Genomic DNA, 14,321 nt, shown 5'->3' with positions numbered 1-14,321 from the left:
CCAAGGAGGAGTTCAAATCTGAAGATAAAATGCAGATCAAGATTTAGAGTAGGAATTTTACAAAATGATCAAGAACACCACTCATAATATTCCATGATCACAATCCAAATCTAAAAAGTCAAGTATCCAAAGCATTATCACATTCACAAGGTCAGGATAAAGCATAAAAGCTTTAACAACATTGTGGATGAGATCTTTAGAGAGCTTGGTGAACACAACCCTAAATTGCACCCCAATCATGGTGTGCCAACAAAAGTACTTCTTCCAAGCACAAAAACTACTTGCTTGAGCATCCACCCACTCCAGCAGAAAACAAAACAAGATCAAAACCAACTTCACCAATGCTTTTAATGGAACATACAACAAATATGTAAGTTCTGGATCCACATCAGGGTAGCATGGATAGGTGTCATAATCCATCCACATTCACCAACACAAGGGATGCCCACTAAATAAGGAATAAAGATGAGATGGCACCTTGCATAGATAACCCAGCTGTTCCAGAATTTTCAATAGATTGCCCCACCACCACTGATTCCAATGTGTCTTTAAAAGAAACAGATATCATCCCTTTGCACATGTGGATCAGTGAGAATATCACCCCACAGGTAAACAAACATAAAAGGATATGATGAAGATAACTACGGTTCAAATTAGTATGGATACCAAAAAACTATGGAACAGAAATATTGGAAATGTTTGATCAAATAATACATCAAGCAGAGAACTTCCGCAACAGGCGCCTTTGAGCAATTGCGATTGTTCTGCAGAGAACTTTAGCACCCATTGATTCTCTACAGCTGCAATTGTTTAAGTCCCAAACAAAAACCTTTGAGCAAACTTCTAGATCTTTATCCTAGCAAAGTGAAACTGGTCAACTCCCCAAAACCATGCACTCCAACCCCCTCCCTGTCTATCTACCCAGTTCCATTTCATCCAAAGATAATATATTATAATCAACTAAACGGGAACAAAGTTTAGTTACCATCAAATATTTACTAAAGTTTAGAGATTACAAACAAAACAAAAAGGAAGCAAAAGGTTCAAAATATTGGAAGGCAGTTCACCTGGGTTAGGCCTTCATAAACCCCAGCAATAAACCCCATCCAATTTTGAACTGAGGGAACTCTTTGAAGTAACAATAAATCTGTTTTTGAAGAAATGAATCTCTGAAATTACTCCTTCCTGCTTCTTTCCCTTCTTTACCACCCAACTAACCAAAAAATATTGTTTACCGAATCTAGTTAGCTACTGATCTACTACCAAATACCTCCCATCTAACATCATACTGACAATTCGGGTTTCCCCTAGGTTACTATCTGATCGAGCTGCATCTGTTCAAGCCATGCACCGAGTACCGCAGCTTGATCATGCCCATCCATCTCAACGTTTGAATTCAAACACTCAGCACCACCAGTAGGACCGGTAGGAGCTGTGGCAACAGATACCACTTTCTCAGTTGGCGATTCCCTCACCAGTGAGTGTACCCATGACAGATCAGGTTCCTCCCCATTTCCTCGCAACTCAAAGGAAGACGATCGCCTAAGTCGTCCCAGTTCTTCACTGTTAACTCCCCAATCAGGAACACCAGAAGGAGAAGCCCACTTCGACCACGATGAGTTAACAGGAGAACCCACGATCGGAGATGAAATGGGACCAAGATCACGAGAGCTCAGGCTTCGGAGTGACTGCTGCTGCCTCTCCCTCTGGGTTAACATCGCCAGGCGCGAACTCATTGGAGAAACAGGTTCAACACTTCGTGGAGACATGAGTCCAGGAGAAGAGACATTGAGCGAGGCCTGTAAGAGAGGTGAATGGGCAGGCAGATGTTGAGCATCGACAGCCTTCGGGGCGAACACATTTGTGTTGATCGGAGAGAGGAGGCTCTGCTGCTGCTGGAACTGATTGAATACAGCGGTCCTGTGAGATGGAGAAAAAATACTACCCTGGTCAGAATTATACCTTGGTGATGAGGCTATCTCAGACGAAAAAAGGTCATCAAGGTTTGAAGGAGTCAAGGTTTTGGTTCTGATGGACCGATTCCCTGCAGATGAACTTGGACGGGAGTAGCACAGGTCACTAAGTAGCTGTTGGGTATCAAACTCGGAGATTACTGAGAGGTCATCCATTGGCATGTCCCTTGCACTGAGAGACGAGCGCAGCCTGCTTGAGTGAAGATTGCTTGCAGGTAGAGTCAATGTAGGCACATTTGGCTGCGGCCAAGACGCTGAAGAGTGGCCAATGCCATTAGCTGACGGTGACATGGGCGGTGTAAAAGGTGACATAACAGCAGAGACCGAGGATGGTGACCCAGGCATGAGCCCCATCGCTGCAGCCATCTCCATTGCAGCAGAGGATGACCGGGGAGAGGGCACAGCCGAGCCAGTAGACACATAAAGCGGACGAAGCTCCTCGTTCGTGTGCGCAAAGAAACAGACCCTGCGAGAGCAGCCCGTCCCGTCCTTGCAGAGCCTCGTGCGATATTGTGCCGGGTGAAGCCAACACTCGAACACCCCATGTGCATACTCGCACATGTCTCCCCTCCGACAGGCCCCCTTCCGGAAGTCAGGGCACGGGACGCAGCTGTAGTGGTATTTCCTGGGGTCACGCCGGCGGGCATTCTCACCAGGATGGACGAAGGGGCACTCGGTCCAGTCATGGGAGTATGCCCGAGAACACGGGCGGATCTTAAACGAGAACATGCGGAACTCATCTGTGGAGTAGATGCTGTTCTTGATGTCCGGGAGAGATGGGTCCACTGGATATTCCTTCTTCTCGGACACGACCACCGGAGGAAGGTCAGGGAACTTCGCCATCGGAGGGGAGGAAGTCGAGTTGGACAACGGCGACCCTTCCTCGTCAGGGGACAAAGAAAGCGGCGGCGAAATGGAGTTCGGCGAACTGGTCATCACGCGAAGAGGGTGGTGGTGGTTATCTGAGCCACCCGACGCATTTGTGCTCCTTCCAAGAAGGAGTTCAAGGCCAGTCTTCACACCAGGCAACTTGGGAGGCACCACGATAGCATCAGCAGGACGGTTTCCGTTTGCATCCACCAAAGCGGGATCCGCACCGGCCGCAAGGAGCATCTTCACAGCATCAACAGCTTCCAAAGATCCACCGGAAGCAGCGCAGTGGAGAGCGGTGGTGCTATCGAGTCCGGCGACACGGTTGACATCCACAGAGGGCAGCGACAGGATGAGCTTGAGGACGTCGAGGCTGCCGTAAGTGGCGGCCACCATCAAGGGAGTCCGCTGCTCCAGGACCATGCGGTTGGAGCCCTTCCTTCGGCCGTACCAGAGACCAACCTCGTCCACGGCCGACGGGTCGCGGTCCAGAAACAGCCGAAAGGCGCCCACATCGTTGTTAGCGGCGAGCTCCAGAAGGCTCAAGGAGAAAGAGTCGATCTCTACGGTCAGTCGACTCATTCCTGCGGCGAGAGAACGTTGCTGATGTTCTTCCTGTGAGGTTGGAGACGGCGACAACGAAGACGAAGCTGAGGACTTCAAGCGGCCCGGACCACCGCACATGCTGCGATCTGCCGGAACTAGGCCTGGAATCGTACAGATCGATGAGAAGAATCAACAAAATCTCATTTTGGCTACTTCAGATTGTTTAAAATCGATACAAATGAAAGACTCTGAAGAATAGTTAGGGAAATTATGTGGTCAGCACTACGATATGGTGCACTTTTGAACACCAGAGATGAAGAGGAATCACGAAAGCTCAAGACTTTTGCATGATTTCAAAAAGAGCGAAATATTATACTGCCAAACCTGGCCACAAATTTGAAGGAACAATCCAAATTAAAAGCAACCGGAAAAATCTAGCCTTTGCCATCCCATCTAGCCGAAATAATCCTAAAAGAACCAAACCGCGACGGAGAAAACCTCATCATTTCTTAGAAATTATCGCTGAAGTCAACAAAATCAGATTGAACATCCGAAAATGACGCATGAGACGTCTGAGAAAACCCACAGATTACGTCCGCTGACGAGCGAAATCAGCTACGAAGCAGTCGAAACCAGAGTCGACGCACCGCGGATGGGCTCGAGACCGCCGGATCCTTCAGCTATCCTAGGAGTAGAACCAGCAGGCGGCAGCAAACACCCTGAGCTCATGGAGAGATCGGCCATCCAGCAGGATAGCTCGGCGCACCTTGCACGTCACCGTCGCTGATTTACCGAGAGCTCGCCGATCCCAGGTAGGAGGCAGACGAAGCCCACCAAGGGAGAGAGGAGAGAGGAGAGAGGGGAGAGGTCTTCGGGTATCAGGTGCACCCCAAACGAAAACAAAATGAAACGCTTGCCCAAATGACAGCCAAATTTCAGTCATTTATTTATGCTCTCTGCGTGAGAGATTTATCTTCCCCCATTTTTTACCCAGTTCGAAATGAAACGCACTTGAAATTTGACCCAAATGCAACCAGACCCTAGCATCAGTAAAACGATCAAGTCGTGCCCGTCCCGGCCACCTGCTTTGTGATTCGAGGACAAAATGGAACCCACAATGACGGATGGTGTAGAGTCGGGTAATCTACGAGCCAGTAGTCAAAGGATCTTTTCGTGGAATTCAAACGCCGGGTGACCGACCGAGCCGGTGCAACCGCGGAAGGTGGGGGCGGGGGGGAAGAACCGGGTGGGTACGTGGGGCCGGTCACCGGATGGTTCCCTTCCGTGGATCGAGGGCGCCTCTGCTCGATTGGAATCCGCGGTGGAGTCCGCGAATCGGGTGCCGTACCGGACCCGAGGCCCCCCAAATCAAATCGACCTCAGAAGTGCGGTCAAATCCGGTCGACGTGAAAGTACTTCGAAAGCCAAGTGGTGCCCTCACATATGCGGTGGATCATCCGCCGTTGAAGTCGCATCGAGATCACGGACTCCACGATCCAACGGCTCGAGCCCGCTTACCGCATATAAAACGCATGCGGTGAGGACAAGAGAACTCGGAACTCTGTCTGCCCGTCTCGTGTGCGACGAGAGAGGACGTGGGCGAAGTGACAACGTCGATATCCTTACTCTTCGCGCGCCTCAGAGCGCACCGACGGCGGTCGGTGGAACGAAAGGTGGGACGGGTGCAACTTACGAAATCGGTGGGTAAAAATATCGTCGTTCTCGAAGTCTCCGTCGATGGCTACTTCGTTTTCCTCGTCGTTTACCTTCGTAATTCATCGAAATTACCTTTTCATTCTCACCGCACAATCCAGTTCTCGAATGCGAAGGAGGGGTAGTTTGGTCATTTCGTACTTCGGCTTCCTCGGCGAGGTGCATACCGTGGCCCACGCCCGTGTACCAGTCGCTAAACTGCTCCGCAGGAGCAACGAGGCCGTGGAGTCGGCGGCCTCCGCCCTCGATATCATCGACCGGCGTGGATGGAGGTCCCCTCGATCGAGACCGTTGATCTCCGCGAAAGCGTTTTAGCATGGATAACCCTGAGAGGCACCGCGCGACGCGAGCTGGGGTCCACCCACCGTCAGGCCAATCAAAGAGAGGTGCGGGTCGTGGTGGGACGGACCGCGTCGGTACGCGGGGTTGGGCGTCACTTCGTACGAAAAGCTAATATAAACCACACCAGTATCGAGTTACCCGCGTTCGTTACCCGCACAGCGATTGGAAGCCGCGTTGTGACCCAAACGTTTACCAGGGACAAGACAAAAATGGTGCGCGCGCTCCGCTTTCACCCGGATTTTAACTCTGCCGTGGCCCACGGCACGGGCACGGGCACGGGCACGGGCACGGCTTCCCCGTTGATGGAATCACCACACGGTAATCGATGGTGTGGGATCCAATCAACGTGACCTTAGTCGTCCACGCGGGAGAAAACAAAGGCGGTGTTTAAGGTGGTCTTCTCTTTCCTCAGCAATCGGGCCCCACTGATTCCCTTTCTAACTCTCTCAGGTCTTCTTGCTTTGTTTCCAAGGCTGCCACACCCTCCCCCACTCCCACTGCCCCTTTCCGAGTCATTGGGACGTCGACGGCCATGGAGTTATGCGATCCATTAATGCCCGCGGGAAGGAAGGAAGGAAGGAAGGAAGTTGATGTTGTAATGCAAAATGACATGAAGTTTGTAGGCCTCAAATTTCTTCCTTTCTCCATCGCCTTATACGTCAAGTTGATGCATGATTGTGTTTGCATGTCATCAAATTTCTTCCTTTGTATTCATTCTGTTCTTGAGATGCTTTTGTTACTGATAAGAAAATGCTTGTGAAACAAATCGCATCAGTAATTTTTGAGCTGTTTGAAATTAAACTGCAAGAAAGAGGACGAAAAATAAGTGGAGGAGAAAGAGATAGCAGAGGGAAGGAGACGGAGATATGAAAGATGAGAAGACGACGGAAGGAGGATGACAAGAATGGGAAAGGAGGCTTATTTTTAGCTGAGGAGTCGAAAAATTCTCTCATTTATTACGGTCTGGTGGCTCGCAATTCCTTCGTCTGCAATAAATGAGAGAGCAGTGCAATGTTTAGATCATGGAAACCAGTATCATACGGGCTTGCATGAACAGTGCTGTCCAAAATATTCTTCCTCGAGTGACGGTGATGGAAGTCCCCGGAACATGTCGTGCCTCGCTCATCCCTGGAATCACTCTCCACGCCTTTGCAGCAGCATCACATGAGAAAGCAGTGGCTAGAATTAACAGGCCAAGCTTTCGGATCTCATCCATGTCGCCAAGTATTCCCTTGTGATGTGCAGGAGAAAGCGACCTGGAGCTGTCCTCGAGGCGGGATCATCGGGGACGGCGATGATCCAAAAGCTAAGCTAAAATATGGTGGCTGTCGTCGCTGATGACGAGGATGTCATGCGCCCGAGAGAAGAGGGAGTTGGTGGTGCTCACCTCATGTGTGATGACTCTCCTGAGACCTTTGGAGGAGAAGAAAGCAGTGGCATCCATCCATGGCACTTGTTGCATGGAAAAGGAGATTGGAATACTCATTTGATTCTCGAGATGCTCCTTTTTAATTTTTGTTCTTCTGAACAAAGGCAAAATTGCATAGAAAGTAAAGGAATCCTTTTATCTAAATTGTTGGTGTCTGCTTTGTTGTTCCAACTATAGCAGACACACTCTGTTTGGGTCTTATGTTCATGTTTCCATTTCTTTTCTTCATTGTTAGAAACCTGAGCATGAGAATTGACAGTCTTCTCTCTCACTTGGTTTCTTCATCTTGCAGTTAGACAATCACTGCAACAATGTTTCTTATCAATCCATCCTATTAAAGAAGGGCCTCCTCATAAATAGGAAGGGTAAGAACAGGCAGCTAAATTAGCAGTAGTTGAATCTGACCAAGCTGCTGCTCTTCTGCCTCTCTCTCTCTTCAAGCCCAAAACCACCATCAACACTGCAAAAGAATCCAAGAGCATTAAATTTCAATCCTTGATGCAGCCTTAATTCCACTGGATTCCCTTTCATGCTGCAGCCCTCCAGCATCTCTTCTGTTCTTGTTGACATTTATGGCTATGAACTCACAGACAAGGTTTGAATTTTTCCCACTCACTCAAATTTACAGCCCCAAGGACCTTATCATCTCAACACATCAAAAAAAAAGATTTGCACTGTGGATCTTTAAGATCATTTATGTGGTGTGCCTTCAAAATGAGAAATCTGTCTCTAAAACTAAGAGAACTGCAGGATAGACAATTCAGAGTCATATAAAAGCTATTAAGTGCAGCTGACTCATATCTGCAGTATGCAGTGTAAATAATGAGCTAACAGTAAGTCTGTGCCTTTATTATGTAATCAGAAATGGACATGTGGAAGAACTTGCTTGGCTTCCTGCAAGGAGAGAGTTCATATAGAATCTCACTGTGCAATTTGTACTTGAATTGTTGATGAGGTTGCATCTATCAAATATCTTAATCCACATTGAAGGCTAAGATTCATAAATCTCTGAGATTATGATTCAGACATTCTGCTTCTCAAACAATAATGGCAAATATCCCTTGCCTTGAACAACTACTGATAAGCTTACTGGAAACTAGATGCTGTTTTAATAGAAATCTAGTCCATTCTTATGACCAAGTGTGATGAAAGATTGATGTGGATAGCAGCTCATATACTGATCAAAATCTTACCTCATACAGGAATTTACAGAGGGGATTTATAGATTGTTGATCAATTTTGCAAAAAGGTGAATTGTTATGAGCAGCATGTAAGCATAAAAACAAAATCCGACACCATGAGCTTAAAATAGATATCGGAAAAGAGTTGTAAGCCAAGGACTTCATGAAGGAAGGATTAAGAGGAACAAGATCAAGATCTACAAAGGGTAGATACACTCGAATATATTATAAGGTGTAAGATTACAATCAGGTGCCTGCTTTAGCAGTCTAGAAATGAAATGCATACACATTTACAATCATACACCCCCCAGTGATATGCCTCGGTTATCCACATTTCACGAGTCTCAAACATCCGCAATCCCCTTAGACCCTTAACCATATCAAGGAAACCAGAGAAAGAAAATAGGCGGAAGCCACTGAAGTTTTCGGTAGAGGAACAAACGAGGAGAAAGAATATTGCAAACCAGCAAATACAGATATTCTTCTTTGATGTTCACAGATGTGTCTCGGTTCAGTTCAAAGATCCATCTTTCTTCAGTTTTGAGCTGAGGCTATATAACAGCTCCCTTGAGTACTGTCTCGATGCCTTCCTCCAGTCTGTCCCGGCCTTCATCATCGTAGCAAACTCCTCGTAACTTATTTTCCCATCCTGAGATTTGAGAAGGCAAATTTTGACTCATTTAGTGTCTTGAGATGAAGAAAACAATTTACACAAGAGAATGCTTGCTTTCTAGTATGGGGATTATCTTTCCTAGACGATGGAGTACCGATATCCTCTATAATCACTAAGCAAATAATAATGCAAAGCAGCATACCTTCTGATTAATTATAAATTGAGCAGTTGTTTTATATCATAAGGATAAGAGATGAAACACAAAAGAAGTAGAAGGTGATGTATCACCGGAAGCTACCATATAAGTCGGAAACTGACCTTGTCTGTGTCTACATCACAAATGATGGCATTAATCACTTCTTCATGATTTGGACCTATGTCATCAGCTAAGCAATCCCTGAGCTCTTCGATTTCTATGTATCCACTCTTGTTTTGATCAAAGTATTGAAAGGCCTTGTGTAGGTGCTCATCGTTCCCAATCTTTTTGAGGTGGATCGAGATGGCAACAAATTCTCCATAGTCCAAGGTGCCATTTCCATCAACATCAGCCTGTCATGAAGATGCTAAATTTAGGACAGAAACAGTAACTTTTCAAGTTAGACATGTGCAATTTTTTTAGATTATCCTTGGACATAATAGAAAAAATCTAAGTTTGCAGAAACATCTTGATTTGGCTAAACCATATATCCAGAATGTGACCCAGACTTAAAATTATTGAATGCACATTTTAGCTTCCATTTCCAAGTCATTCATGGGATCAGAATTGGTGGTGACTGTAAATGTTCAGTCTATCTAAGAATTCTAAGAAAGAAAAATGAAATGCTGACATTATGAACACATTTTTCATGCCCTTAAGATCTCATAATAGGAGATCTTAGTAGAAGAAAAACTTTGAATAATCATGAAGTTTACCTTCATGACAAATCAGTATTGTAATGGAAAACTAAATGGACAGGGGGAAACTCACTGCTTCCATTAGTATCTTAACATCTTCATCAGCCATCTGGTGACCAAGCTTATGCAAACCATATTTTAAATCCTCAAGTGTCAACTGCCCTTTTTTGTTTATATCCAACTTGTCAAACATATCCTTTATGTCAGCAACCTCCTCCATGGATAAATGTTCAGCCACCACCTGCAGCAGTGATGATTTAGAAATGTGTTAAACCTAAATTCCGCCAGAGCATGAAGAATATAAAAATGTAGCAGATCCTGATCTTGTAAAACATGAAAAGTTTGCAATAAACACAACCATAAGAACATCGTTTTTCCTGATGTGCTAACAGGATAAGAAATCTGTTCAAGAAGGCAACAGATTCTTACCCTAAGAGCTCTATTTTTAAGTTTGTTCATCACCGAAAATTGCTGAAGCCTTGCACGAACAGTTTCACCGAGATTGACATTGGGAGCCTTCTTGGCATTTTGCAGCCATGGGTGATCTGCAATGCAAATTGTAAGAGAAAAAATTTGAGAATGAAAAGCGCAGAGCATATTAGTTGCTTCAGATGTAGACATCAGCAGATAAAATCCAGAAGACAACAAAAGGAGTAGATGGTACGGTCTAAATCTGAAGCAAACAGTAAATTAATATTATGCACAACATCCTTCAGAAGGAAAAAAAGAAATGAAATGCTAATGTGATATTTAGTAGTATGAGGAAGTCGATAACTTTGTTTTCAGCATTCACCATTGCGCTCTTGATGAAACTAATTAGAAACAATCAAGGATGATTTAGTTACCACTTTTGATACCACAATTTTGAAGTCTTCACATTTTCAGCAAAGCAAATATAATTTAGTTAGATAGATAGCCACTGAGCTTGAAGAACATGTAGGTGTTGAAGATTTACCCAGCACTTCCTGAGCTGTCAAACGTCTTTTAGGATCTGGATCTAACATCTGCTTAACAAGGTCTTTGGCAGTATCAGAAACTTTAGGCCATGGTTCTCTTTTAAAATCGACAACAGAACGAATAATCGCCTGTGCAATGCCTTGTTCGGTTTCTGGGAAAAGCATTAGATGCTAGATTATCAGGATATGCTAAAGAGAATATTAGACAGGGTAAACTATAGCTGAAAACAGTTCGTCTTTTGATAGTTGAATTATAAGGCATCTAAAAGTATCTAATATCAAACTGCATCTAGAGAACGTCCATGGTGGACGTTCTTTCTCTGCAGCCTTCCAAGGAAAGAAACTACCTGCCCAAAATGGTGGTATACCACAAAGCAGGATGTACAGGATGACTCCTGCACTCCAGACATCAACTTCTGGGCCATAATTTCGCTTTAAAACCTCCGGAGCCATGTAATAAGGACTTCCAACTATCTCAGTAAAGCGCTCACCTGCATAGTGAAAGAAAGAACTAGCGAGTCAGAATTCATGAAAATACCTACAAACACTGATGCCTACTGCTCCATTAAGTAGTATGACTAGAAAATGAATTTTCATCATATTCCAGCCACTCAAGGATTGACAGGTACCTTAAAATTTAGTAACTGGACAAATATTATAGTAGACTAAGATTAAAAAATTGTCTTTATAGTATTATAATTACAACCTACCTGGTTTAAAAAATACAGACAACCCAAAATCAATTGCTTTCAGAGGGGCATTTTCCTTTTTGTTTGCAAACAAGAAGTTCTCAGGCTTGAGATCTCGGTGCATCACTCCATGCGTGTGGCAATTCTGTTGTGACATCAAGCAAGCATGTCAGTACATTATCTAATTCAGCAAATGTCTAGGCAGGCAACACTCGAATCCAGCTTGAAGCAATATGATAAATGTAAGAACAGCATAATTTCCTGTCATGCCAAGAACTAAACAATCTTGACAGATCCAGGTGCAAAGAGGGAACAATCATTAACATGATATCACAGTTCATACGTCAAAATGGTGACAATGTCCCTGAAAAAAGGCAATGGCAAAGATCAACTTGGAGATTTAAGTACTGCAAAAGTGAGAAACAATTGTACAACATAAAAAAAAAAGGTACAGTAAGCAACAAAATTATATTAGTCGATATGGCCTTCACAGCAATAGAAGAATGTGCAAGTGTCCTGACAAGTTTCACAATGGAAGGATATACAAATATACTCCTCCGGTTTTTTAAATGTTAGTCAAGAAAGATCCAAAAATCACCTTTTTCAGAATGCTTGAACATCCAATTGATACCACATACTTTCATGGAGGAAACAAAATGAAAATAACTTTTTCTACAGAGAAATTGAACAGAAAAAATATCGGTTTTCAGCAGAAGATTATACTTCCACCAGAGATCCAGATTCTAATCCTATCAGCATCAGGTCATACTCGATCCTAACTTCCAACATCTATCCACGAAAAAGCAAGAATATACATGAACTTAGTAACCACAAAAGAATAGGAAATGATAACAGCCATCCATCTCTGTCTGGTAAAGAAATGGGCATCACCTGCACTACTTCAACAATTGTTCGGATGACCATGGCGGCTGCTCGTTCCGTGTAATGCCCCCTCGCAACAATCCGATCGAACAGCTCCCCTCCTTCGCATAGTTCCATGACGAGGTGGACCGCGCCTTCGTCCTCGTAGGTGTCCTTAAGGCTCACGATGTTGGGGTGGGTCGGCAAATGCCTCATGATCTCCACCTCCCGCCTCACGTCCTCGACGTCCACGACAGTCCGCAGCTTCTTCTTGGAGATCGACTTGCAGGCGAAGAGCTCGCCCGTGGCCTTGTCAGTACAGAGGTAGGTGACGCCGAATTCCCCGCGTCCGAGCTCCTGACCCAGATCGTATCGGCTACCGATGTCCCGGCCGGTGGGATCTTTGAGGACGACGAGGCGGGGTGTGCCTCCACGGCGGTAATCGAGGGAGAAAGGATTGGACTTCTTATCCTTCTTCTTCTTCGTCGTCGCCTTCTTCTCGCGATCAATGGGAGCGGCGTAGCAATTCCCCATTAGAATTTACTGGATTTTCCGATCAAGATCCAATCTTTTCAAGGTTTTCGTCAGAGATTAACCGAAATGAACCTGAAACGAAAACGTTTGGGAGCTCCAAAACTTGATATTTTTTACCAAGAAAAGATAGAAACCCGTCAAGGGCAAGAATTGGGAGGATTGGAAGATGTAAGAATAAAGTATTGGAATACGAAAGGCCTCATGAAATCACAAACTCTTTCCTCTCAATCTCTCTACAAATTAGAGAGGAAAAAAAACAAAGACGGAAGATTGAGAGGCGAAACTTTTCCTCTCAATCTCTCTACAACTTCCCGCGGTGCTTCTTCTAAATTTAGCTACCAAAAACGAGACCTCCCCTCTTTATCTTCTGCCCTCCCCCTCCCACCCCCCCCGCCACTCTCTCTCTCTCTCTCTCTTCAATTCTCCCAACCCAGACAGAGCGGCGGGCAAAAAGGAACGATTGTTGTTAGGTGGGTGAGTCAAACGAAATGCCTGTGAGCTGTGTGAACCCCGACGTTAGAGAAGAGACGGTGCAAATGGGGAATGCAAGTGAACTCAATGAGGTTTGAACAACCCGACGACACCGGAAGAGAAGGTCAAAGATTTCGACTCCGTTGTTCCTTCTCTTCCTCCTTGCAATAGTAAACAGCGAATTCGAGAGCCAAATATATATATATATATATATATATATATATATATATATACACTTTTTAATTAAATGATATGATCATATAATATTTAAAAAATTCATAATTAATTATTATTAAATTTAAAAAAATAGATACCAATCATTAACTACTATTTTTATTTTATTTTTTCTTAATTTTTATGATAATTAATAATTAATTTTTTGAATAGCATATGTGATTAAATCATTTTAGTAAAAAAAACCACGGATATTTTCATTCAAATAAAAAAATAAAACAAATATGAAGTTATTATTTACAATCCCCTTTTTACTATTTTATAATATTATTTTTTAAAAAAATATATAATAATTTTAAAAATTGTTATTTATTAAATGAACATAAATATCTTCTTGTTTTTTTCTTCTTCTTCCTCACTCCTCCTCAGAAAAAGACAATATCAATGATGTGATGAGCTGCGATCAAAGTGTGGGTTGGAAGGCAACCATTAATGATCACACAATAAGGAGTGTTGGCTGAGGGGCAACGACTAGCCATAGAGAGCACGATAGGAGGTGTTAGACGACGATCACAAGGATGTCAGGAAAGAACAAAAAAAGGGATAAAATCAGGATTAGAGAAATTATAAATAGTAAAAAATATTTTTATTAATTTTAAAAAAGGTTTATAAATAGTAAAGTGATTATCAATAATAAAAAGAGACTCTAAATAATAAACTCTAACAAATATGATGGCATGTTAAATATAGAATACCAATTATTGAAATTTTTAATACTAATTTATCATACATGAGACATGTTAAAGATTAAAAAAAAACCATAATAGATTAATTAAAAATAATTTATATACAAAGGATTTTCCACTTAGATCCATTATCTTATGATTCATGAGATAAATGAGATGATAAGGTATATTTTGGGTTCAAGACATGTCACAATCGATGTCACGCCGCATTACAATCGAGTCAGTAAGGGGAGCACCCCCACGTATAATCCGTACCAAGGAGTTATTTGGTATATCCTTGTTGAATCTCGTATTTTGATGATGAAACCACTTGATATATGTTTATGATT

The 14,321-nt window shown here is 43.6% G+C and overlaps 2 protein-coding genes across 3 annotated transcripts; both read right to left on the bottom strand.

Annotated features, from left to right (window-relative positions):
• Positions 1 to 629: 629 nt before the first annotated feature.
• Positions 630 to 4,305, bottom strand: LOC135581273 (zinc finger CCCH domain-containing protein 24-like). 2 transcript variants are annotated; one of them, XM_065143320.1, is made up of 2 exons: positions 4,037 to 4,305; positions 630 to 3,550 (listed from the first exon to the last, which is right to left on the bottom strand). In XM_065143320.1, the coding sequence occupies exons 1-2, from the start codon at positions 4,131 to 4,133 to the stop codon at positions 1,308 to 1,310; spliced, it is 2,340 nt and encodes a 779-aa protein (XP_064999392.1). In that variant the 5' UTR covers positions 4,134 to 4,305; the 3' UTR covers positions 630 to 1,307. The 2 variants fall into 2 exon arrangements, with proteins under 2 accessions (XP_064999392.1, XP_064999393.1); XM_065143321.1 differs by having other exon boundaries at positions 3,976 to 4,303.
• Positions 4,306 to 8,252: 3,947 nt separating this feature from the next.
• LOC135634320 (calcium-dependent protein kinase 20-like) lies at positions 8,253 to 13,240 on the bottom strand. Its single transcript, XM_065144708.1, has 8 exons — positions 12,098 to 13,240; positions 11,228 to 11,351; positions 10,865 to 11,008; positions 10,517 to 10,669; positions 9,991 to 10,106; positions 9,635 to 9,802; positions 8,986 to 9,216; positions 8,253 to 8,703 (listed from the first exon to the last, which is right to left on the bottom strand). The coding sequence occupies exons 1-8, from the start codon at positions 12,599 to 12,601 to the stop codon at positions 8,566 to 8,568; spliced, it is 1,578 nt and encodes a 525-aa protein (XP_065000780.1). The 5' UTR covers positions 12,602 to 13,240; the 3' UTR covers positions 8,253 to 8,565.
• Positions 13,241 to 14,321: the final 1,081 nt, after the last annotated feature.

This window comes from Musa acuminata, chromosome BXJ3-3 (genome assembly GCF_036884655.1).
Source record: "Musa acuminata AAA Group cultivar baxijiao chromosome BXJ3-3, Cavendish_Baxijiao_AAA, whole genome shotgun sequence".
NCBI classification, from domain to species: domain Eukaryota; kingdom Viridiplantae; phylum Streptophyta; class Magnoliopsida; order Zingiberales; family Musaceae; genus Musa; species Musa acuminata.
This window is presented reverse-complemented; position numbering and strand designations above follow the sequence as displayed.

Coding starts and splice junctions, on each gene's coding strand:
- LOC135581273 (XM_065143320.1), bottom strand. CDS start 4,133: ATGGCCGATCTCTCCATGAGCTCAGGGTGTTTGCTGCCGCCTGCTGGT. Junction 3,551..4,036: donor CGGTCTCGAGCCCATCCGCG/GTGCGTCGACTC, acceptor GTACGATTCCAG/GCCTAGTTCCGGCAGATCGC.
- LOC135634320 (XM_065144708.1), bottom strand. CDS start 12,601: ATGGGGAATTGCTACGCCGCTCCCATTGATCGCGAGAAGAAGGCGACG. Junction 11,009..11,227: donor GTCTGTATTTTTTAAACCAG/GTAGGTTGTAAT, acceptor TTCACTATGCAG/GTGAGCGCTTTACTGAGATA. Junction 10,107..10,516: donor GACAGCTCAGGAAGTGCTGG/GTAAATCTTCAA, acceptor TTTGCATTGCAG/ATCACCCATGGCTGCAAAAT.